At 41.2% G+C, this 25,887-nt stretch overlaps 1 protein-coding gene across 1 annotated transcript in view; it reads right to left on the reverse strand.

Annotated features, from left to right (window-relative positions):
* Nucleotides 1-25,887, reverse strand: part of LOC122935391 (titin homolog) — an 848,771-nt gene that overhangs the window by 431,813 nt on the left and 391,071 nt on the right. Inside the window, exons 32-34 of the mRNA XM_044291163.1 lie at nucleotides 15,758-15,802; nucleotides 12,233-12,277; nucleotides 6,228-6,272 (exon numbers count right to left, since the gene is read on the reverse strand). Of these exons, the coding sequence (XP_044147098.1) occupies nucleotides 6,228-6,272; nucleotides 12,233-12,277; nucleotides 15,758-15,802 (135 nt within the window). The remainder of the gene's footprint in view (nucleotides 1-6,227; nucleotides 6,273-12,232; nucleotides 12,278-15,757; nucleotides 15,803-25,887) is intronic.

The following is a 25,887-nucleotide window of genomic DNA, read 5'->3' on the forward strand; positions in this document are numbered from 1 at the left end:
ACATATTTTTCTTGTTGTACTGAATAAGATATAAGCCACTAAAGGCTTTCCAACATAACACTTGCAGACCAATAACAAAAAGCTGGAATGACAGAGTTGTATAATGACTATTTGGATCCCCAAATAATCATTCCTTGTAAATCGCTTTCCTATCAATGTCCCTAGCGCCTTCTGACGTCTCTCCCTGCACTATGATGCTGTGAAATGATTCCTCCCTATCCTTACCCTGCACTTATAAATCCTTTTTTCAGTTTTTTTTAAAACATAGAGGCTTTTCCAATTGCTGTCCCTGCACTCTGAACGCTGAAAAACGGCAGAATCTAAAATGGCTGCCGTATTTATAGGGCTGTGACATCACAGGGCTGGCTGGATGCTGATTGGCTACATGCAGGCATGTCAATCTGGGTGATCCCGCCTTCCCAGAGTTCCATCCTCCATGTCCTCAGTCCTCACACGTGTATCTGCCATTTTAGCCTTTAACTACGAAGCGCAAGGACATTTTTCCTGAAATTCTAAACAAATTCCACTTTGGCAGCTTCGATTCGCTCATCTCTAGTTGTGTCATCTCAGTCAATGAGAGCATATCACTAGGATATGTGTGTGTCTTGGGACCTCTGGAACTTACACCTATCTTGTAAACAGAGCCTGCAAAGTCCCAGAGGGTGCACCGCGCATGTTCAGCTATCTTGCATTAATTTCTATGGGGCTACCAAAAATAGCTGAGCACTGGCTCAGCTATTTCCGATGGCCTCTTTGGAATGAATGGGAGCAGTGGCCACACAAGCGTGGTCCGCTCCCATTAATTTCTAAGGGGATTCCTAAAATAGCCAAGCGCATCGCTGTCGCTGTCTGAGATGACACAACCCCTTGCATCTATCAGATGGGAGCATATCCTATCTATACCTTCATTGATACTATTTTGTGTATGACTTTTTGATCACTTTTTATAAAAAAAAATTGTGTGAAGTGTAGCAACTAGAAAATGGCGAATAGGGCATTTTAACATTTTTTCTATTTTTTCATTTGCCATATAGGATAAATATTTTTGAATTTTTTATAGTACGGGCATTTTTGCAATATTTTTTACTGTTTATCTATTTTTATTGTTTATCTATTTTTAACATTATCGTCAATCACATACATTTTCCCGGGTGTCTGCTTTTTAAAACAGCAGGCACCTGATGGCTATGGCACACCCTGCACCATACATGTATGGCGCTGGGTAGACATGGGTTAATAGCTGGGTATGAGGCCTTTTTACAGCAAAACATACTAACATATTTGGCTTTTTTTATGCTTATAGTAAGTTAAGACTATGCAAGAAAGTGTAGCAGGCTGTAATTGTCAGTATGCCCTCCAGAAATGTTGCAGATACATTTTGTGCAGACTAGAAATATTTGTTTTCTTGGACAGAGGCACAACAATACTGGTGGTTACTGTCACTTTATGTAGCAACTAGTCACTAGGTGAGTTATTTCCACTTGGAAAGGAAAACAATAGGACAGTTTCAGAAACTACATAGTTTCTCACCTGGGCCTGGAGAACTGTGAGCCATACTACAAATCCTCCAGGGGCCAGGTTGCACCTAAAATGCCTTTTATTAGAACTTTCCATGGTGTTTTAGGTCTATGTAAGGCTAACTCCTGTTATAGCATGCCCTGCCTAGGTATTATTCATGGGGTTGCACATGCCTATTGTCTAATGATTCAGTGCGTCTAAGCTCTCAGCCTTAGGGCTGTTTCACACTTTCGGCACAGCCTTCCAGCGGGCAGTCCCGGTATAGAATGCTGGCAATTGGATGGACATAAACCATTGTGTGCAATGGTATTTGTCCAGCTGATTATTGGCATATTTGCTGGATTGCGACCGGATCACCACGGGACCCCATTATAGTTAATGGTGCGGGACAGCATTCAGGCAGCGTCTGGCAATGGTGTGCCACTTTCTTCATCAGACACCACTACAGAAGAAGTTGGGGCCTACACCAGATCTGCCTCCTGCTGGTACTGGAGTAACATAGGAGGTGAGCCAGGTAGATGTTCTTCTAGCAAGTAAGAAGAGACAGGAAGAAGTGTAGGGGTGGTGTGCAGCAATCCTTAATCCCTCCCTACAACCAGATATGGCTGCATGAGGGCCTCCTACATGATTCTTATTTTTGGTGAGTGACTACAGAAGAGAAGTCAGGGCTTCCCTGAATCTGCTGCCTCTCTGTGTTAAATACAGTACCGGCAGTAAATTCAGTGCAGTTATTTTTTCAGTGTATTCCTGTAGACCTCTCAAGAGCTCACATCATGTCTCTCCCATACTCACAGAGACCCTGAGAAATATTGTTAGCCCTCCACATTGCCCCTGTTACCTGTGCCACTTCCAGTTCAACTTCCCCTACTATTCCCTAAGAGTACTGCCAAGTTGAGCCCCCTCACCCCACAAAAATCCTGTCAAGTAATAGTTTGCATTTGCCCCTCCCCCACAGAGCCCTGCTACTTTGTACCTCCCCTATCCAACAGAGGCCTGATTTACCGCAGTATTTACAGTAGACAATTGACTGACATCATTGTTTACACCAGATTATGGACTGAATTACCACAATATTTACACAAGACTGAACTGACTGCAACATTTACGTGAGACCATGCACTAATTGATCACAGTATTTACACTAAACTGTGGACTGACAGACCATAGCATTTTCACTAAATTATACACTGACCGACCACAGCATTTACCCTAGACTATGGACTGAATAACATAAATGTTTACACTAGACTGTGGACTGACTAACCACTGTGTTTATAGCAGTCTATGGACTCAATTATTGCAGCTAGATTGTAGACTGACTGCAGCGTTTAAGCGACACTATATACTGACTGACCACAGCATTGACATTAGACTATTGACTGACCACAACGTTTACACCAGACTGTGGACTGATGATCACAGCATTTACACTAGGCTGTAGACTTACTCGCTGACTGTAGTGTTTACATCACACTATGTACTGAATAACCACAGTGTTTACACTAGACTATGGACTGGCTGCAGAATTTACATTAGTCTACAAACTCACTGACTGCAGCATTTACACTAGACTTTGGACTGACTGACCACAGTATTTAATCTAGTCTATGGATGGACTTCAGCGTTTAGACTAGCCTATGGACTGACCACCAAATTGGACAAAGAGCAACTGTAGTAGGTGGATGTTAAAGAAATGTGTCAGCAGCAGACGGGCATGCAGCTGAGAGATATCCTCATTCCTCCGGACATGTTAAAAATGTTAATTATGGTGACCTTGCACCCCCCACCAGATTTCTACTTTTGCCAAGCATTTCAGTATATCAAAGATTTATCACAAGAAATAAAACAGGAGATAGAAGTACAGTCAACTTAAGCATGGTGAGGGGACCTGAGCTCTCTAATTACATCACTGTAACATGTTTATTATACTTGATTGCCTTTATTATTGCTTATTCATGTTATATATTTAACTCTTCTCTGTATTTAACATATACAAGTCACTGGAAATGAATGTGCTTTAAAATCTAATATATAAAACTGAGTGTATGTATGTGTGTATGAATGTCCACTAAAGGAATCCACACTGTCACATTTACAATCACAAAATTTGACACACAGGTACATCAGGTGTCCAGGGAGGTTTTAGACCGGGTCTCAACTCTCTAGCACGTACCGTCCTGAGATATTCCCAAAAAATGCATTAGTCAATAGAAGCCTGGTCACATGACCCTTATCAGCCAATAGAAGCTCGCAGGCCCTTAGTCTTCACATACACAAAGTTGATCGCTGATCACAATTATTCAGGATTTTTCCCCACCACATTTCTTCCTCGAATATGATGGGTCCCCACTATCCTTCCAGTTTTTAATAATGCGTTGGACAGTTCTTAACCCAATTTTAGTAGTTTCTGCAATCTCGTTAGATGTTTTCTCTGCTTGATGCAAGCCAATGATTTGACCCTTCTCAAACAGACCATCTTTTGCACGACCATGAGATGTGTCTTTCGACATGGTTGTAGAAATGAGAAGCAACTGATTGCTCCAATTGTGGTTAAATAACTTATTGTCAGCTAAAGATAATCGCCCATGCAGTAATTATCCAATAGGAGGCTTATAACTATTTACTTAAATCCATGTGGCAACTTTCTTTTGGACAGGCAGTGTATAATACTGTGATTCAATGGGTCTACTGTCCTGTACTCACAGCATCATTTGAGTATAAGACAGTAAATATGTGGTCTGGCTGAAACACCTAGCATTATACAGTAGATCACTATGATTTAGTGAGTTCTTCTCAGAATTGTGGGAAACTTGACCATCACACACCAAGTTTCATAGATCACACACAGCAATGCAAGGTGGGAACACAGAAAAAAAGTTCCAGCATCCAGGTTTGTATATGTTGTATAGCTGTATTTTAACCAAAGACAAATAAAGATAACGGCAACATATGCAACCCCGGATGCTGGAACTTCTTTTCTGTGTTTGCACTAAGGACTTGTCTGTTCTGTTCCACGCAGTAGGATCATATGGTGAGCTGGAGTTTAATCTGTTAATCTGTTTATTGACTATGCAAGGTGGGGTCTCAGCGGATCAGACTCGTTTTTACAGCACAACCCTAAATGTGCAATTGGATTGAGATTTGGGGAATTTGGAGGCCAACTTGAACTCTTTGTCATGTAGACAATTTTTTGCATTGTCGCATGGTGCATTATCCTGCTAAAAGGGACACTGTTATTAACGCATATTGTTGCCAAGGGTATATCACGAATATTCGAATTGCGAATTTTAATCGCGAATATCAGCACTTCAACAATTCGCGAACATTTAGAATATCGCAAAATATATTCATAATTGCGAAGATTCAATTTTTTTTTAAATACCAGTTCATGCAAATTTTTATGCAAATTTTCAAGCGATTCGGATTCAAGAGACTAATGCCTGGAGATCACAAATTCACTAATTTTCAAATATATGGCGAATATTCGTCCAAATATTCACGAAATATCGCAAATTCGAATATTGCCCCTGCCGCTCATCACTAATGATGTGGAAGAAAACATGGTTAATCAGACTAGGCCACCTCCTTACATTACACTATGGTCCAATTCCGATGCTCGCATGTCAATTTTAGGTGCTATGCAGCTATATACAAAGCAAGCTTTGATGCACTGTGTGTTCTGACATCTTTCTAACATAACCAGAATGATGGGGTTTTTTTTCTGCAATTTTTTATACAATAGCATTTCTCTCAATTTGGACCAGATGGACTTACTTTTACTCCCCTTCCAAATCAATGAACATGCATATAAATAAGCCATTAGTGCTCAAGACCCTATCACCAGTTCACTAGTTGTCCTTCCTTGGACCAAGTGCTACTAACCATTGCATACTGAGAACACCCTACATTCCATTTTGGAGATATTCTGATCCAATCACATAGACTTCACAATTTGGCCCTTGAGAAAGTCATTCAGATCCTTATGCTTGCTGAGAACATATTAACTCCAAGAACTGGCTGTTCATTTGCTGCGTAATATATCTTAACCCTTGATAGGTGTCATCGTCACAACATAACCAAAGTTATTCACTTCACACAGTTTTAATGCTACAGCTAAATGGTGGACATTCTAAGCATATAACACTTAACAGTAACCTCAGGAGTTACAGAAGCAGTGTAGCTTGTTCAGCTATGCTGTTTGTGTAGCTCCCATTCACTACAATGGGAATTACTGAAACAGTCGAGCCCCGGTCCACTCGGCTTTTTCCTTAAGCCTGGCAACCTAGGGCCAGCATTTCATCATGGAACCGGCAAGATGGGACAACCCTTTTAATGCTAACATGATTTTGCTTGTTACTCTAACTGTATATTGAATATGCCTTAATAAAAAAAAAACATGAAGGGATAAGTTCTAAAAGCTTTCTATTATGAACAGATGATATTCGCCTTTAATAACTTTAACTACAAAACATTATTATAGCCCATAATTAGTTTCCATGGTTACATTTATAAACAATTTTTTTCAAAAAATAGTTCATAAAAGTTAGTACAAAATTCATGGATTCATACCACTGGCATAAACAATTTTGAAAACAAAACAAGTTTAATATAATTAATAATACTTCATTTTAAATGCTTGCATTTTAATTGCATGATTTAAAGTCCTCTACATGAAATGTCACCAATGACAATCATATTGGAATTTGTACTTTTAATCTCTACTTCCTTAGGTTTTTCTTCTGGCGCGAAGGGCTCTAGACAAATAGAGAGGTCAATTAAAAGTCAGCTTTTACAGAACATCTTTAACATTTGCAATAGCTGACTTTGAATCACGCATTGTACAAAGCTAACAACATAGCAAATGTTTTAGTTTTAGTTTTATGTTTGAAATAAGGAATAACAGCATAACACGTGTAACCTTATGCTTTAATTAAATAAGTCCATTATTCAGTTTATATATGCTTGATGTCTGAATAACTGGCTGTTGTGTGTTACCTCTGTGGCCAGTGTTTGGCTGAGCAGGCACCTCTTGTGTGTTGAGCATTGACCAGGAAGTGTAGAAGAGTGGGTACCCAGTACATGCCAGGACGGCAGAGGCACAGGATTGTTAATGTTATGCTGGCGACCCGTGTCTACAACTTCTCCGCTATTCTGGGTGGGGGAGGGTATTGCTTCACTCACCCTGTGTGTATTGGGTTAGTATTCGCTGAAATTTTTCTGCACAGCTCAATAAATTAGAATATCATTGAAAAATTGATTTACTTCAGTAAATCAATTCAAAAAGTTAAACATATATTATATAGATACATTACACACGGAGTGATCTTTTTCAAACGGTTATTTCTTCTAATGTTTATTATTATAGCTCACAGCTAATGAAAACCCAAAAGTTAGTATCTCTGAAAATTATATTATATAAGACCAATTAAAAAAAGGATTTTTAATACAAAATGTTGGCCTACTGAAAAGTATGTACAGTATATGCATTCAATATTTGTCCGGGGCTCCTTTTGCATCAATTGCTGCATGACTCTGCTCAAGTGTTATGAAAGCTAAGTTAGGTCAGGTGAGTTTGCTGGCCAATCAAGCACGGTATCACTATGCTTGATTTTCCAGCTCACTCACCTGACCTAAACCTTAGTCAAGTATATACCCCCCAAAAATGCCTCTCAATGGATGAATCATTGGTCCACTTCAAAGGCCGATTACATTTCCGCTAGTACCTGTCCAATAAAAGGGCTAGGTATGGCGTGAAGTTGTATAAGGCCTGTGAAAGTGTACCCGGGTATACATTGCGCTTTCATATTTATGAGGGAAAAGATTCAAAAATTGAGCCACCCCATTGTCCCCCGATTCTGGGTATAAGTGGGAAGATAGTATGGGATTTAGTCCACCCCCTGTTTGACCACGGATACCATCTATATTTGGACAACTTTTACAATAGTGTCCCTCTTCTGAAGTGCCTTGCTGCCAGAGGCATAGGCACATGTGGCACAATTAGAAAAAATCTAAAAGGGCTCCCTAAATATTTTATAGATCAGATAGTGTGTTGTGGGAAAAGCAGAGCTCTTTTCTCAGAAAATTAGATGTTGCTAAAATATAAGGACAAAAGGGATGTTCTTGTGTTAACTACCATCCATGCAGATCAGTCCATCCCAGTCCCAGTCCGATGAACCACAGAGCAGAACGTCAAGCCTGTGTGTATCCAGGATTACAACAAGTTCATGGGTGGAGTGGATCTTTCAGACCAGGTACTACAGCCCTACAGTGCCTTAAGAAAATCTAAGGTGTGGTGCAAAAAATTAGCTGTGTACCTAACCCTGGTGTCAGTATATAATGCCTTTGTCATCCACAGAACAGCTGGTCATGGTGGGGACCGTCTTTGAATTTTAGGAAAAAGTAATAAAAAAAATAGATTTTTGTTGTTCAGGAAGGAGAGGGAAGTATTTCATTCAGCAGTGCTCATGGGGTCTCAAGAATAATATATAGGCAGCATTTCCCTGATGTACTTCCCCCCACAGAAAAAAAACAGGAGACCCCAAAAAAGATGTTGAGTTTGCTCGGTTAAAGGGATTAAGAAAGACACCATTCACTACTGTCCGACCTACCCATCTAAACCGGGCATCTGCATTGGAGAGTACTTTCAAGTTTATCACACCTCCACTGATATCAATTAAGTTCATTTCATTAATTTCCTAATTAATCCATGGAAAGACATTTTCAGTTTAGCATTTTTCCATTTGGCAATCCAATAATATCTTTCAGTATTATATTATATAATATCTTCCGGCATTCCAGTATTTTAAATGCCAGATCCGGCACTAATACATTCCTATGGAAAAAAATTCAGGCATTCAGGCAAGTTTTCAGTTTTTTGGCCAGAGATAAAACCGTATTATGCTGCGGTTTTATCTTTTGCCTGATCAGTCAAAAAGACTGAACTGAAGACATCCTGATGCATCCTGAATGGAATGCTCTCCATTTAGAATGCATGGGGATAAAACTAATCAGTTCTTTTCCGGTATAGAGCCCCTAGGATGGAACGCTATACCGGAAAAGAAAAACGCAAGTACCCTTAATCCGCTCTCCAAAAGCCATATGGTGCTTCTTCCACTCTCAAGCCTGCTATGCATCCATACATCAGTTTTTGAGCACATATGGGGAGTTTTGTTTGGTTGTTACCGTATTCCCCAAAAAGTGGGGGCACAATGGCAGAGTGTCTTATGGGGCGAATGCTGCAATTTACACTCATACACCGCCACCGCGATGCTGCACAGTGCTGCCATCAGGTGTATCAGTGGGGAGGGAGGATAGGCTGGGGGCTGGCATCTGGTTTTGTAATGGCAGCGGGGCCTGGTGCAGTTACTGTATTCTATTACACAGGGCCCTGCTCACTGTAGTAATTATATCTAACCTGTAGGCAATGTTAAACTATAGAAATCATGTGCAATCCAGCCTGTAGTACTTACTACAATATTCCGTAGCAAGAGGAGGGGGCGTCATTATGAATGGAGGATGCGGCTGCTAGCAGCAGGTAGCCGCCCTACCTGCTGCTAGAGAGGTAATTTGCATATTATAAAAGACAGTTTTTTAATATAACTACTGAACCAAACGGAGTAATAGCCCTATATATTGAGAAATTGCAGCATAATGATTTTAAGGAGACAAAAAAAAAAAAAAAAGATTTAGTGGAGTGACAGAAGCCCTCTAATCTATATCATTTAAGTGTATGTCAATAAAATATATCGACAATATCCACTATAACAGTGACATCTACAGTATTCCGCCCCTTTAAAGCTGACCTGCAGCAGTGAATAAAAATGGCTGGGTTGTTATGGAAACCTGGTGTAAAACTGTGTGTATGTGGAGACTAAGGGCCTGTGAGCTTCTATTGGCTGATAAGGGACATGTGACCAGGCTTCTATTGGATAATGGATTTTTTGGGAATATCTCACGCAGGGATGTCCTTTTGAACAGCTCACTCATGAGTGTGAGCTGCAAGGAGAAAGTCACCGTCCCCCCCCCATCCCTGAAGCCGACAGAAGTAGATTTTTACCTTAATTTTTTCAATCCCTGTCAGCTGTGGAGTGTGAGGGGGTGTGGCCTAACCCGATGGGGGTTTGACTTAATGGGTCCTGGGGTGGGGTTTTAAGTCCGTCTTTTGAGGGTGGCCTGAATGATGACCCTACCTGCCCCCTGAACTGTCACTCCTCTCCCATAACAGTGTCATCCACAGCGCCCTGCCCCTTTAAAGGGAACCTGTCACCAGGATTTTGTGTATAGAGCTGAGGACATGGGTTGCTAGATGGCTGCTAGCACATCCGCAATACACAGTCCCCATAGCTCTGTGTGCTTTTAGTGTGTAAAAAAACCCTGATCTGATCAATATGCAAATTAACCTGAGATGAGTCCTGTACATGAGATGGGTCCTGTCCCTGACTTATCTCAGGGATAGGACTCATCTCAGGTTAATTTGCATATTTATCAAATCAGTTTGTTTACACAATAAAAGCACATAGAGCTATGGGGACTGGGTATTGCAGATGTGCTAGCGGCCATCTAGCAACCCATGTCCTCAGCTCTATACATCAAATCCAGGTGACAGGTTCCCTTTAAAGCTGAACTGCAGCAGTGAAGAAAAATGGCTGGATAGTTATGGAAACCTGGGGTAAAACTGTGTGTATGTGGATACTAAGGACCTGCAATCTTCTATTGGCTAATAAGGGACATGTGACCGTGTGTATGGCAGTTGGGATAAGAAGAGAGAGACCTGCAGGCTTCTATTGGCTAATGTAGGTCATGTGATGTGCCATATTTGCGTTTTTGGGAATATCTCAGGAATGGTACATGCTAGAGAGCTGTTACCCCCACAAGATTTATTTCCAGGTAGCAAGGGATGTGTATACCAAGTTTTGTTGAAATCGATGGTTGCGTTTTTTAGTGATTGCGGAAGATACATACATACATACATACATACATATATATACGTCCTATATATATATATATACACACTGAGCAAAAATATAAACGCAACACTTGGTTTCGCTCACATTTTGCATGAGTTGAACTCAAAGATCTGAAACATTTTCTACATACACAAAAGACCCATTACTCTCAAATATTGTTCACAAATCTGTGTTAGTGAGCATTTCTCCTTTGCCGAGATAATCCATATCAAGGTGCTGATTTGAAAGCATGAATATTTCACAATTGTGCCTTAGACTGCCCACAATAAAATGCCACTATGAAATCTGCACAGTTTTGCTTTACTGGGGAGGGGGGTCAGAAAACCAGTCAGTATCTGGTGTGGTCACCATTTGCTTCATGCAATGTAACACATCTCTATCGAATAGAGTTGATCAGGTTGTTGATTGTGGCCTGTGGAATGTTGGTCCACTCCTCTTCAATAGCTGTGCAAAGTTGCAGAATATTGGCAGGAACTGGAACACGCTGTTGTATGCGCCAATCCAGAGCATCCTAAACATGCTCAATGGGTGACATGTCCGGTGAGTATGCTGGCCATGCAAGAACTGGGATGATTTCAGCTTCCAGGAATTCTGTACAGATCTTTGCAATATGGGGCCATGCACTATCATGCTGCAACATGAGGTGATGGTCGTGGATTAATGGCACAACAATGGGCCTCAGGATCTCGTCACAGTATCTCTGTGCATGCCATTAATAAAATGCACCTGTATTAATTGTCCATAACATATGCCTGCCCATACCATAACCCCACCGCCACCATGGGCCACTCAATTCACAACGTTGACGTCAGCAAACTGCTCACGCACAAGAAGCCACACACGCTGTCTGCTATCTGCCCTGAACAGTGAAAACCGGGACTCATCCATGAACAGAACACCTCTCCAACGTGCCATCAAATGTGAGCATTTGCCCACTCAAGTCGGTTACGACGACGAACTGCAGAGAGGTTCAGACCCCGATGAGGATGACGAGCATGCAGATGAGCTTCCCTGAGATGGTTACTGACAGATTGTGCAGAAATTATTTGGTTATGAAAAACAATTGTTGCTGCAGCTGTCTGAGTGGCTGGTCTCAGACGATCATGGAGGTGAACATGCTGGATGTGGAGGTCCTTTGCTGGTGTGGTTACACGTGGTCTGCCGTTGTGAGGCCAGTTGGATGTACTGCCAAATTCTCTGAAACACCTTTGGAGTTAGCTTATGGTAGAGAAATGAATATTCATTGCAATGGCAACAGCTTTGGTAGACATTCCTGCAGTCAGCATGCCAATTGCACGCTCCCTTAAACATTGCTTCATCTGTGGCATTGTGCTGTGTGATCAAACTGCATATTTCAGAGTGTCCTTTTATTGTGGGCAATCTAAGGCACACCTCTGCAATATTCATGCTGTCTAATCAGCACCTTGATATGCCACACCTGTGAGATGAGATGGATTATTTTGGCAAAGAAGAAGTGCTCACTAACACAGATTTAGATAGACTGTGAACAGTATTTTAGAGTAATGGGTCTTTTGTGTATGTAGAAAATGCTACAGATCTTTGAAAATGGGAGCAAAACCGAAAGTGTTGCGTTTATATTTTTGCTCAGTGTATTTAGATTATACATGTTTGGGCTTACATAATTCAATAATACAATTTAAGAAAATATTGCATAATAAAAAAAACACTCAAATTAATACATAAAGAAGTAAAAAGAACCAAAATATATTATTTTTCATTTACTCTACCTTTTATTTCCACAACTGGAAGTACTTCTTCATGTCTAAGAAGCTCTGCAATGTAACATAAGAGGCAATTAGAAATAACATAGTGAGTCTGCATACAATATATGAATTCACTAAAGCAGAATATTTATTTTTTACACCCTGATGCTTTAGTCATCATCCTATTTAAATAAATAGAAGACACACACGGGCACTAAAATCCTCCATATCGGAATATCAATATGTCCTTGGCATTGTCTGGGTTATGGCAGTGTTTGTAATATTATATAGCATTAACCAGGAAGTCCAGTTGCAGAATGTAAAATGGAGAAAAATGTAAGAACACAGACACTTAGATGTATTTTTTTATGATTTACTTGGAAGGGATGTCTCTGGTGTCTCATAGAAAGTCTGAAGGTGGAAGGTTTTTCGGTTATACATGAATTTAACTTTTCTGTCTACCTTCACTCATATTGTTAAACTGCTTGTTAAATCTGGAGATGTTATGACCATTGCCTTGCTGCAGTATAATAAATGAGAGCTATCCTGCCATGGATACATTTATGAATGCCCTAGTAACTTGCTCATGAGATACTTATGCACCCTCTTTATTTTCTAAGGGCTGTAATACAATAACCTTGTGTAGAAAGAAGCATATTTCTGAATAAATGAGAGATCACTTTTTTTCTCTGATGCACAGTGCTACACAACTTCTTAAAATCAGGATTTCTATACCAAATTTGAAGTTCTTCATTGTGCACAGCTTTATACAGAGCACAGTTTCCTTACTGATAACTCCTCTAAATCACTTGATTCAGTAGGGCAGTAGACTATAATACAATTCAGACTGCCTGCAGCCACTACTAGAGGGCCAGACTTCTTTGCCATTTAGTGCATATAATAGTTTAGGGTAGGTTCACATCTCATTTTAACGGATCCAGCAGGCTTTTCCGGTAGAGCATAGCCTGCCAGAGTTTGCCGGACCTGGCCTCCACCATAAGTGCTGTGCTTCGAATAGTAGTGCATGCAGGGTTTTTTGTCCAGCCAAAACCTGCCTGAAAGCAGCAGAATTCCATTATAGTCTAGGGGTCAGGCGGTGAGTGTCAATATCTGGCTAGGCCAGATCAGTTGAACTCCTACAGGCTATTCATTACCAAAAAAGCCTGCCTGATAAGTTAAATGAATGTGTTAACCTACCCATAACAGCTTTTTTAAAATACAAACCGGATTCCAAAAAAGTTGGGACACTAAACAAATTGTGAATAAAAACTGAATGCAATGATGTGGAGATGGAAAATGTCAATATTTTATTTGTAATAGAACGTAGATGACAGATCAAACGTTTAATCCAAGTAAATGTATCAATTTAAAGGAAAAATACATTGATTCAAATTTTTACGGTGTCAACAAATCTCCAAAAAGTTGGGACAAGTAGCAATAAGAGGCTGGAAAAAGTAAATTTGAGCATAAGGAAGAGCTGGAAGACCAATTAACACTAATTAGGTCAATTGGCAACATGACTGGGTATAAAAAGAGCTTCTCAGATTGGCAGTGTCTCTAAGAAGCCAAGATAGGTAGAGGATCACCAATTCCCACAATGTTGCGCAGAAAGATAGTGGAGCAATATCAGAAAGGTGTTACCCAGCGAAAAATTGCAAAGACTTTGCATCTATCATCATCAACTGTGCATAACATCATCCGAAGATTCAGAGAATCTGGAACAATCTCTGTGCGTAAGGGTCAAGGCCGTAAAACCATACTGGATGCCCGTGATCTCCGGGCCCTTAAAAGACTGCACCACAAACAGGAATGCTACTGTAAAGGAAATCACAGAATGGGCTCAGGAATACTTCCAGAAACCATTGTCAGTGAACACAATCCACCGTGCCATCCGCCGTGGCCAGCTGAAACTCTACAGTGCAAAGAAGAAGCCATTTCTAAGCAAGATCCACAAGCTCAGGCGTTTTCACTGGGCCAGGGATCATTTAAAATGGAGTGTGGCAAAATGGAAGACTGTTCTGTGGTCAGACGAGTCACGATTCGAAGTTCTTTTTGGAAATCTGGGACGCCATGTCATCCGGACCAAAGAGGACAAGGACAACCCAAGTTGTTATCAACGCTCAGTTCAGAAGCCTGCATCTCTGATGGTATGGGGTTGCATGAGTGCGTGTGGCATGGGCAGCTTGCATGTCTGGAAAGGCATCATCAATGCAGAAAAATATATTCATGTTCTAGAACAACATATGCTCCCATCCAGACGTCATCTCTTTCAGGGAAGACCCTGCATTTTTCAACAAGATAATGCCAGACCACATTCTGCATCAATCACGACATCATGGCTGCGTAGGAGAAGGATCCAGGTACTGAAATGGCCAGTCTGTCCAGATCTTTCACCTATAGAGAACATTTGGCACATCATAAAGAGGAAGGTGCAACAAAGAAGGCCCAAGACGATTGAACAGTTAGAGGCCTGTATTAGACAAGAATGGGAGAGCATTCTTATTTCAAAACTTGAGAAACTGGTCTCCTCGGTCCCCAGACGTCTGTTGAGTGTTGTAAGAAGAAGGGGAGATGCCACACAGTGGTGAAAATGGCCTTGTCCCAACTTTTTGGGGATTTGTTGACACTATGAAATTCTGATTCAACATATTTTTCCCTTAAAATGGTACATTTTGTCAGTTTAAACTTTTGTTCCGTGATTTATGTTCTATTCTGAATAAAATATTAGAAGTTGGCACCTCCACGTCATTGCATTCAGTTTTTATTTATTGATTTGTATAGTGTCCCAACTTTTTTGGAATCCGGTTTGTATTTGTTGGGCTACCAAAGTACAACTTTTGCTGCTTTTTTTGACCCCGAGAATAATTTCCTCTAATGGTCCCAGGGAATCCCAGACTGATGCTGTTTCCGGACATCAGAAGTGGGAATTTTTATTTTTTTTATTTTTTATTATGAACTCCATTTGTGTATTATTAACTTGTGTCTCTGTATCAGAAAATTGGTGCTCAAACCACTATAAAGATTTATTAAAGGTTTTTTCCCAGAATGATAACATATCACATATCTACAGAACAGACAATAAGTGTCTGGTTAGTGTGTGTCCAACTAGAGAGCATCAGTCAATAAAGTGAAAGTGGTAGTCTGGCATGCATGCTGCTTCCCATTGAAAGTATATTGGGCTGCTGAAGATAGACACATAGAGAAGTCCCATACAGATTGAATGGAGTGACCGTTTGCATGATTGACCACCAGCCAATTCAAATGGGGAGCAGAGGACCCAGTTATTGTTATTAGTGAGGATTCCAGGGGTCGGACACCCACCCATCAGACATTTATCTCCTATGCTGTGAATAGGCAATAAGTTATTATTCTGGGCAACTCATCTGAGAAATTAATCAGCCCAGAATATTGGACCTTACAATAAAAAAGCAAAATGATATTCAAACATGGATATTCACTTTAAGAAAAATATTAGAGTTGTATGCAACTATCTTTAATAACTGAATTAGTGTTACATGTTAAAAGTGTTTAACATAATATATATAGTACCTGTCGGTGTCACCACTGATGGCTTTTCCGCCTCCTTTTCGGGTACTGAAAAGTAAATTCAAACTCATTAAATTAATAAAACAAGGAAAAATATCTTGATTATTTATAGCAAATAGCCACGTTTGCTATAAATGTTAGAACATATTGGGTGGTGTTTAGCTGGGCTCCTTTAGGGTAGAAAGATGTTTAGCTATCTTACCTGCGGAAATATCTAATCCTTTTTTTCATCAGAGAATGAGGATTTTGCTATGCCCCAGTAATTTACAGTGCACCTCTTATTCAGACTGGCTCAAACTTACCATAAATTCACCAAAAGTGGAGCGCTGATTTCTATTTAAACAAGCACAGAATTGAGAAGCTACATTGAGGGAAAGAGAATTGCATCTGGTCAGTTATTTCCATCCGTTTTTATGAGCCAAAACCAGTAGTGAAGGCTTCTTAGAGATCAGGTATAATGGAAAGATCTGCACCTGTTCTGTGTTTTTGACCCGCACCTGGTTTGGGCTAAGAATTACTGATGGAAATAACTGATTAAATAACTGGAGTGTTAACTCAGCCTTAATGGTTAGACAATGACCAACAAGACTTGAGGATTTCTTACGAGAAATGTTTAGCAATGAGTATTGGACTTTCTGTTTCTATTAGTGGAAGTTCTTTTCTAAGAGCCCCCTCCCTCTATCTAAACACTTTGGGGGTCATTTATTAGACTGTAATATGCCTATTTTAGGCTTATTCCTGGTGCAGATGGCAGCACAACTGTTAGTTATACCACCATCTGCGACTTCTCCCAGATCACACCAGGTCTAGAAAAGTTGGCGTGGCATGGGTGGGGAAGGTGACAGACTGGCAGGCCTGTCTTATTCATCATTTTCTATGCCTGTTTTAGGCATAGAAAAAGGTCTAATTGTAAGACAGCTCAAAAGCTGGCCTACATTTAAACTGGAGATGCATGCGCCGAAGTTATGGAGAGGCCTGCGCCTCTTCATAACTTCGGTAGATCCACTAGCAGATATAGGGGCTATTAAGACCGGGTCTAAAAAATGACCCCCTTTGATTCCACAGTCATTATTATGACATATTGGGAGTTAAATAAACAGCATCTGAAGTTGCTTGAAAAAGACCACACTGGTCGAAACGTTGCTAAGAATTGGTGAATAAATACTGAATTGATGAAGATAAGAGAGTGACACTGTATATTTTCATCATTTTTATTTTATGAACAGAATCTGAGTTATCTCCAAATCCAGCCTTTGCAACAGAGTGTCAGCTGTATGCTCACAGCGAGTAGTGCAACTCCTGTATCTGTGCCATCACTGCACCTTATATTTATGGAGTAAGAAGGGTGCCCTAAGGAGGGCTTTCAGAGCACTTAACCCATCTAATTCCTGCAAAGTGTATTCTTGAACTTCCAAGTAAAAAGGGCTCCCATGCTGGTATAGATTTAAGTAATTTTCCATGCCAAAAAACAAGCATGGAAAATGATGAACGAGACGGGCCTGCCTCCCACGCCTCTCAGCACTTGGGAAAAGTGGCATGAGAGGGGGAAAGTTGAAGATTTTGTTGCAATAATACACGAAAAAGTGGAGTATAATTCATAATAAATGTCCCCCAGCAACTTTCATAGAAAAAGAAGAAGAGTTGTTGTATTCCCCTCCCCCCCCCCCCCCTATCTGATTATGTACAAATCTGCCAACAAAACAATAGGAGCCTTTATGGGGTCTTCCAGGGCCACAAGGTCTTTCTTGTATACATAGTCTGTACTGTAGTGAGCTGTATATAACAAAATATAAAATGTACAACTAGCATTTTTTAAAATAATTAGAATAAAAATATGATTTGAATAATATGCCATTTTCTCATGATAAATTCCCATTAAAAAGACAATGCATTTACTATGCAGAAGTGCGCCTATATTAGGCATATTTATGGCACAGATTACAGCACAAGGGTTAGTTGTGCTGAAATCTGTGACTTTTCCCTGTTCACACCAGGTCTAAAAAACTGTTCTAAAAAAGTGGGTGTGGCATGGGAAGGGGACAGGCCGGCAGATCTATCTCATTCATTATTTTCTACACCTGTTTTAGGCTACTTTCACACTTGCGGCAGTGTGATCCGGCAGGCAGTTCCGTAGTCGGAACTGCCTGCCGGATCCGCCGATCTGGATGTGACTGAAAGCATTTGTGAGACGCATCCGGATGCGGCTCCGTCTCACAAATGCATTGCAAGAACGGATCGGTCTCTCCGCTTGTCATGCGGACAGACGGAACCGTCTTGTATCTTTTTTCACATTTTTACAGGTCTGCGCATGCGCAGACCAAAAGGACTGATCCGGCATTCTGGTATTTAGAATTCCGGATCCGGCACTAATACATTCCTATAGGGAAAAATGCCGGATCCGGCATTCAGGCAAGTCTTCAGTTTTTTTCGCCGGAGATAAAACCGTAGCATGCTACGGTTTTCTCTTTTGCCTGATCAGTCAAAATAACTGAACTGAAGACGTCCTGATGCATCCTGAACGGATTACTCTCCATTCAGAATGCATGGGGATATGCCTGATCAGTTCTTTTCCAGTATAGAGCCCCTAGGACGGAACTCTATGCCGGAAAAGAAAAACGCTAGTGTGAAAGTAACCTTAGGTGTAGAAAATGGTCTAAATGCAAGCCAGTTAGGAAGCTGTGTTACATTCAGACTGGCACTGGATGCGCTGAAGTTATGTAGAAGCCGGTACCTTTTAATAACTTTGGTGGATACACCACCAGATATAGGGTTATTAAGACCGTGTCTAAAAACGTGAGTCTTAAAAAATGGCTCCCAATATTCTTTGCCAAAAGGACCGATAATTATGTCCTTTGGCTGATTCCAAATGTTTGGATACCATCACTGGAGAATGTGTGGATAAAAAAACAAATGCTCTGTATGTTAATTATCCCCATTGTTCAGCTCCTAATCATACTGTACTGTAGAGACATGAGCCTTAAAGACACCAATGGGAAAAATAAAATAAACAAGAAAGAAACAATGATTAAGTGTGTAGAATCTTACAGGAAAAACAACAATTGAATTGTACAAGTTATGTTGTCAGATAGAAATGTCTCTTTGAAATATTTTTCCTCTGGGTGCTTAAACTTTCTTTCTAAGCAAAACTATATTTTATTGGTACTGATATACAGTAGTAAAACAGATTTATTACCTTACATAAAAGAATACTTGGGACATGATAGGAAGGTTCTTGTCCAAGCAAGAACAGATTTACCAGTGCCATAATATTTTTATGAAACTTCATACTTATTATTGGCAGTTTTTATATCTCCAGGTTTTCTATTGCACTATGCCTGAGCTAATAGATGGCACAAAACATGTTCTTCCTTCATCCTCTAGATACAGAAATTTGAAGTTGATCATATTTTTGTAATTGAGGCATTATCTTCCATTCTGTTATGTTCATGTTATTACGTTTAATGCTATTGAAAGATATAAATCATCCTACCTAACGTCCTGTTCCATCTTGCTATAGTCTAATTTTATAAGCTTAGGGGAGATCTATAAATTTATCAGAGGTCAATATAGAGATCTCTCCCATGATCTACGGTATTTATACACAGGACTGTAATAAAGTAACAAAGGGGCATCCTCTCCATCTAAGGCTTCATAAACACAACCGTATCCATTTTGCGGTCCACAAATTGCGGATCCACAAAACACGGATGCTGGCCATGTGTGTTCCGCATTTTGTGGAACGAAACGTTCGGCCCTCAATAGAGCAATCCTATCCTTGTCCATGATACGGACAAGAATAGGACATATTCTACAATTTATTTTTTTGCGGGGAAGCGGAATGGACGTGCGGATGCAGACAGCATACAGAGTGCTGTCTGCATCTTTTGCGGACCCATTGAAAAAATGGGGGTCGGGTGGATGGTATTGGAAAAAAATGCAATTCTGCCACAGTTTTATGGGTTTTGTTTTCACGTTATTTGCTATGCAGTAAAACTGACCTGTTCCCTTCATTCTCTAGGTCATGACAATTACAGTGATACCACATTTATACAGGGTGAGTCAAATGTCTCAGGACACCCTTTTATTTCAGAAGTGAAATAGAAGATGAAATATCTGAATATCAGTGAAATATCTATATCAGATTTGCAATATCTCTTGTGGTTCAGAAGTTATCAGAAGAGTTATTACAAATCTGATTACAGCAATCAATTTCTGATAAAAGTCTGGTCTTATTTGATATGCTACATAACCCCTTTCCCATTGAAAAAAAATTGCCCTCAATCCAATAGTGCTGCTTTCAAGATAGCTGCCATGTTCCGGACATAGTCTAAAAGATAGGCCCCTCACCCATTACTTGCTGGGTTATTCAGATATATAATTTTCCCTTTTGTTTCTGAAATAAAAGGGTGTCCTGGAACTGAACCTGAGTTCAGGAAATGTTTTTTTACAGTAGAAATCAATGTATGAATTTATTACTCAAAGTTTTGCGAGACTTTGCGAAGTAATAACTTCGGCTCATCTGAGCCAATACATTCTAATAATGTACGGATTGCTCACTCCGTACAGTATTTAAATGAAATTTTATGCAAATTGATTTTGGATATTCCATCCGAAGTCGATTCGCTAATTCCTAGTTTTAATCCTGAAAAAAAAAATGTTTTTCCCTTTGCATTGTCATAACCAGGAGTTGTGTAAAGGCTCATTTTTGCTTGGCAATTTGTAGTTTTCAGTGATACGATTTTGGAGTGTGTATGACTTTTTGATAACTTTTTATTCAAATTTTACATTCAATTTTTACATTTGAATAGTATATGTGTTTTGAGATGAGGTAATACCTAATAAATAAGGCACATATCGCAAAGTGATCAAGACAAACAGGTCATTCTCAAAAAATTAGCATATTGTGATAAAGTTCATTATTTTCTGTAATGTACTGATAAACATTAGACTTTCATATATTTTAGATTCATTACACACCAACTGAAGTAGTTCATGTCTTTTATTGTTTTAATATTGATGATTTTGGCATGCAGCTCATGAAAACCCAAAATTCCTATCTCAAAAAATTAGCATATCATGAAAAGGTTCTTTAAACGAGCTATTAACCTAATCATCTGAATCAACTAATTAACTCTAAACACCTGCAAAAGATTCCTGAGGCTTTTAAAAACTCCCAGCCTGGTTCATTACTCAAAACCGCAATCATGGGTAAGACTGCCGACCTGACTGCTGTCCAGAAGGCCATCATTGACACCCTCAAGCAAGAGGGTAAGACACAGAAAGAAATTTCTGAACGAACAGGCTGTTCCCAGAGTGCTGTATCAAGGCACCTCAGTGGGAAGTCTGTGGGAAGGAAAAAGTGTGGCAGAAAACGCTGCACAACGAGAAGAGGTGACCGGACCCTGAGGAAGATTGTGGAGAAGGACCGATTCCAGACCTCGGGGGACCTGCGGAAGCAGTGGACTGAGTCTGGAGTAGAAACATCCAGAGCCACCGTGTACAGGCGTGTGCAGGAAATGGGCTACAGGTGCCGCATTCCCCAGGTCAAGCCACTTTTGAACAAGAAACAGCGGCAGAAGCGCCTGACCTGGGCTACAGAGAAGCAGCACTGGACTGTTGCATGTCATTAGGAAATCAAGGTGCCAGAGTCTGGAGGAAAACTGGGGAGAGGGAAATGCCCAAATGCCTGAAGTCCAGTGTCAAGTACCCACAGTCAGTGATGGTCTGGGGTGCCATGTCAGCTGCTGGTGTTGGTCCACTCTGTTTTATCAAGGGCAGGGTCAATGCAGCTAGCTATCAGGAGATTTTGGAGCACTTCATGCTTCCATCTGCTGAAAAGCTTTATGGAGATGAAGATTTCATTTTTCAGCACGACCTGGCACCTGCTCACAGTGCCAAAACCACTGGTAAATGGTTTACTGACCATGGTATTACTGTGCTCAATTGGCCTGCCAACTGTCCTGACCTGAACCCCATGGAGAATCTGTGGGATATTGGGAAGAGAAAGTTGAGAGACGCAAGACCCAACACTCTGGATGAGCTTAAGGCCGCTATCGAAGCATCCTGGGCCTCCATAACACCTCAGCAGTGCCACAGGCTGATTGCCTCCATGCCACGCCGCATTGAAGCAGTCATTTCTGCAAAATGATTCCCGACCAAGTATTGAGTGCATAACTGAACATAATTATTTGAAGGTTGACTTTTTTTGTATTAAAAACACTTTTCTTTTATTGGTCGGATGAAATATGCTAATTTTTTGAGATGGGAAATTTGGGTTTTCATGAGCTGTATGCCAAAATCATTAATATTAAAACAATAAAAGGCTTGAACTACTTCAGTTGGTGTGTAATGACTCTAAAATATATGAAAGTCTAATGTTTATCAGTACATTACAGAAAATAATGAACTTTATCACAATATGCTAATTTTTTTTAGAAGGACCTGTATATGGGAACGCCAGTCTTCCACATTACAATTTGAACCAACTGGTATAGCAGAAGGAATACATATCAGAAGCTCCCATGCGTGGATTATATGAGCCCATACATCTTGAGTTTAATCGGCTCTTTGTTTAGAAAGTTTTTTTTTGGAGAGTTTAACTACCTCAGGACCGCCGTACGCAGGATCGCGTCCTGGCGGCGGCCCTGCTCTTCTGGGTGGACGCATATACGCGTCCTCCCGCGAGAGCCGAGATTTCCTGTGAACGCGCGCGCACAGGCGCGCGCGCTCACAGGAAAGGAAGGTAAGCGAGTGGATCTCCAGCCTGCCAGCGGCGATCGCTCGCTGGCAGGCTGGAGATCCGAATTTTTTAACCCCTAACAGGTATATTAGACGCTGTTTTCATAACAGCGTCTAATATACAGTCATGTGAAAAAATTAGGACACCCTTTGAAAGCATGTGGTTTTTTGTAACATTTTTAATAAAAGGTTATTTCATCTCCGTTTCAACAATACAGAGAGATTAAAGTAATCCAACTAAACAAAGAAAACTGCAGAAAAGTCTTTTCAAGATCTTCTGTAAATGTCATTCTACAAAAATGCCTATTCTAACTGAGGAAAAAGATAGGACACCCTCACATGTATTCCCTCTTAAATTGGCTCAGATCTCACACAGGTATATCACACCAGGTGCACATAATTAGTAGATCGTTACTCTGCATGTTGAATGAGGCTTGCCCTATTTAAACCTCAGACATTTAGTTTGGTGTGCTCCTGACTGTTGAAGTGAGAGTGAGCACCATGGTGAGAGCAAAAGAGCTGTCAAAGGACTTCAGAAAAAAGATTGTAGCAGCCTATGAGTCTGGGAAGGGATTTAAAAAGATCTCAAAAGATTTTGAAATCAGCCATTCCACTGTCCGGAAGATAGTCTACAAGTGGAGGGCTTTCAAAACAACTGCCAACATGCCCAGGACTGGTCGCCCCAGCAAGTTCACCCCAAGAGCAGACCGCAAGATGCTAAAAGAGGTCTCCAAAAACCCTAAAGTGTCATCTCGAGAACTACAGCAGGCTCTGGCTACTGTTGATGTAGAAGTACATGCCTCTACAATCAGAAAGAGACTGTACAAGTTTAACTTGCATGGGAGGTGTGCAAGGAGGAAACCTTTGCTTTCCAAGAGAAACATCAAGGCCAGACTGACATTTGCCAGAGATAAAGTTGACAAAGACCAGGACTTCTGGAATAATGTTCTTTGGACAGATGAGTCCAAAATTGAATTATTTGGACACAACAGCAGAGGACATGTTTGGCGTAAACCAAACACAGCATTCCAAGAAAAGAACCTCATACCAACTGTGAAGCATGGAGGTGGAAGTGTCATGGTTTGGGGCTGCTTTGCTGCAGCAGGACCTGGTCAGCTCACCATCATAGAATCCACGATGAATTCTACTGTGTATCAGAAGGTGCTTGAAGAACATGTGAGACCATCAGTTAGAAAATTAAAGCTGAAGCGGAACTGGACCATGCAACATGACAATGACCCAAAACATACTAGTAAATCAACCAAAGATTGGCTGAAAAAGAAGAAATGGAGAGTCCTGGAATGGCCAAGTCAAAGTCCAGATTTGAATCCCATTGAGATGCTGTGGGGTGACTTGAAAAGGGCTGTACGTGCAAGAAACCCCTCAAACATCTCACAGCTGAAAAAGTTCTGCATTGAGGAGTGGGGTAAAATTTCCTCAGACCGATGTCGAAGACTGGTAGATGGCTACAAGAACCGTCTCACTGCAGTTATTTCAGCCAAAGGAGGTAACACTCGCTATTAGGGGCAAGGGTGTCCTATCTTTTTCCTCAGTTAGAATAGGCATTTTTGTAGAATGACATTTACAGAAGATCTTGAAAAGACTTTTCTTCAGTTTTCTTTGTTTAGTTGGATTACTTTAATCTCTCTGTATTGTTGAAACGGAGATGAAATAACCTTTTATTAAAAATGTTACAAAAAACCACATGCTTTCAAAGGGTGTCCTAATTTTTTCACATGACTGTACCTCCTATCTGGTCCTCTGGTGGTCCCTTTTGTTAGGATCGACCACCAGAGGACTCAGGTAGGTCAGTACAGTAGCACCAAACACCACACTACACTACACCCCCCCCGTCACTTATTAACCCCTTATAAACCCCTGATCACCCATGATCACCCCATATAAACTCCCTGATCACCCCCCTGTCATTGATCACCGCCCTGTCATTGATCACCCCCCTGTCAGGCTCCGTTCAGACGTCCGTATGATTTTTACGGATCCACGGATACATGGATCGGATCCGCAAAAAGCATACGGACGTCTGAATGGAGCCTTACAGGGGGGTGATCAATGACAGGCGGGTGATCACCCATATACACTCCCTGATCACCCCCTGTCATTGATCACCCCCCTGTCATTGATCACTCCCCTGTAAGGCTCCATTCAGACGTCCGCATGATTTTTACGGATCCATGGATACATGGATCGGATCCGCAAAACACATGCGGACGTCTGAATGGAGCCTTACAGGGGGTGATCAATGACAGGCGGGTGATCACCCATATACACTCCCTGATCACCCCCCTGTCATTGATAACCCCCCTGTAAGGCTCCATTCAGACGTCCGCATGCGTTTTGTGGATCCGATCCATGTATCCATGGATCCGTAAAAAATCATACGGATGTCTGAATGGAGCCTTACAGGGGGGGTGATCAGTGACAGGGAGGTGATCACCCTGATTACCCTGATCACCCCCTGTCATTGATAACCCCCCTGTAAGGCTCCATTCAGACGTCCGCATGCGTTCTGTGGATCCGATCCATGTATCCATGGATCCGTAAAAAATCATGCGGATGTCTGAATGGAGCCTTACAGGGGGGGTGATCAGTGACAGGGGGGTGATCACCCTGATTACCCTGATCACCCCCTGTCATTGATAACCCCCCTGTAAGGCTCCATTCAGACGTCCGCATGCGTTCTGTGGATCCGATCCATGGATCCATGGATCCGTAAAAAATCATGCGGATGTCTGAATGGAGCCTTACAGGAGGGGTGATCAGTGACAGGGGGGTGATCACCCTGATTACCCTGATCACCCCCTGTCATTGATAACCCCCCTGTAAGGCTCCATTCAGACGTCCGCATGCGTTTTGTGGATCCGATCCATGTATCCATGGATCCGTAAAAAATCATGCGGATGTCTGAATGGAGCCTTACAGGGGGGGTGATCAGTGACAGGGGGGTGATCACCCTGATTACCCTGATCACCCCCTGTCATTGATAACCCCCCTGTAAGGCTCCATTCAGACGTCCGCATGCGTTTTGTGGATCCGATCCATGTATCCATGGATCCGTAAAAAATCATGCGGATGTCTGAATGGAGCCTTACAGGGGGGGTGATCAGTGACAGGGGGGTGATCACCCTGATTACCCTGATCACCCCCTGTCATTGATAACCCCCCTGTAAGGCTCCATTCAGACGTCCGCATGCGTTCTGTGGATCCGATCCATGTATCCATGGATCCGTAAAAAATCATGCGGATGTCTGAATGGAGCCTTACAGGGGGGGTGATCAATGACAGGGGGGTGATCAGGGAGTCTATATGGGTGATCACCCCCCTGTCATTGATCACCCCCCTGTCATTGATCACCCCCCCCTGGTAAGGCTCCATTC

Source organism: Bufo gargarizans, chromosome 4, assembly GCF_014858855.1.
Source record: "Bufo gargarizans isolate SCDJY-AF-19 chromosome 4, ASM1485885v1, whole genome shotgun sequence".
Taxonomy (NCBI): domain Eukaryota; kingdom Metazoa; phylum Chordata; class Amphibia; order Anura; family Bufonidae; genus Bufo; species Bufo gargarizans.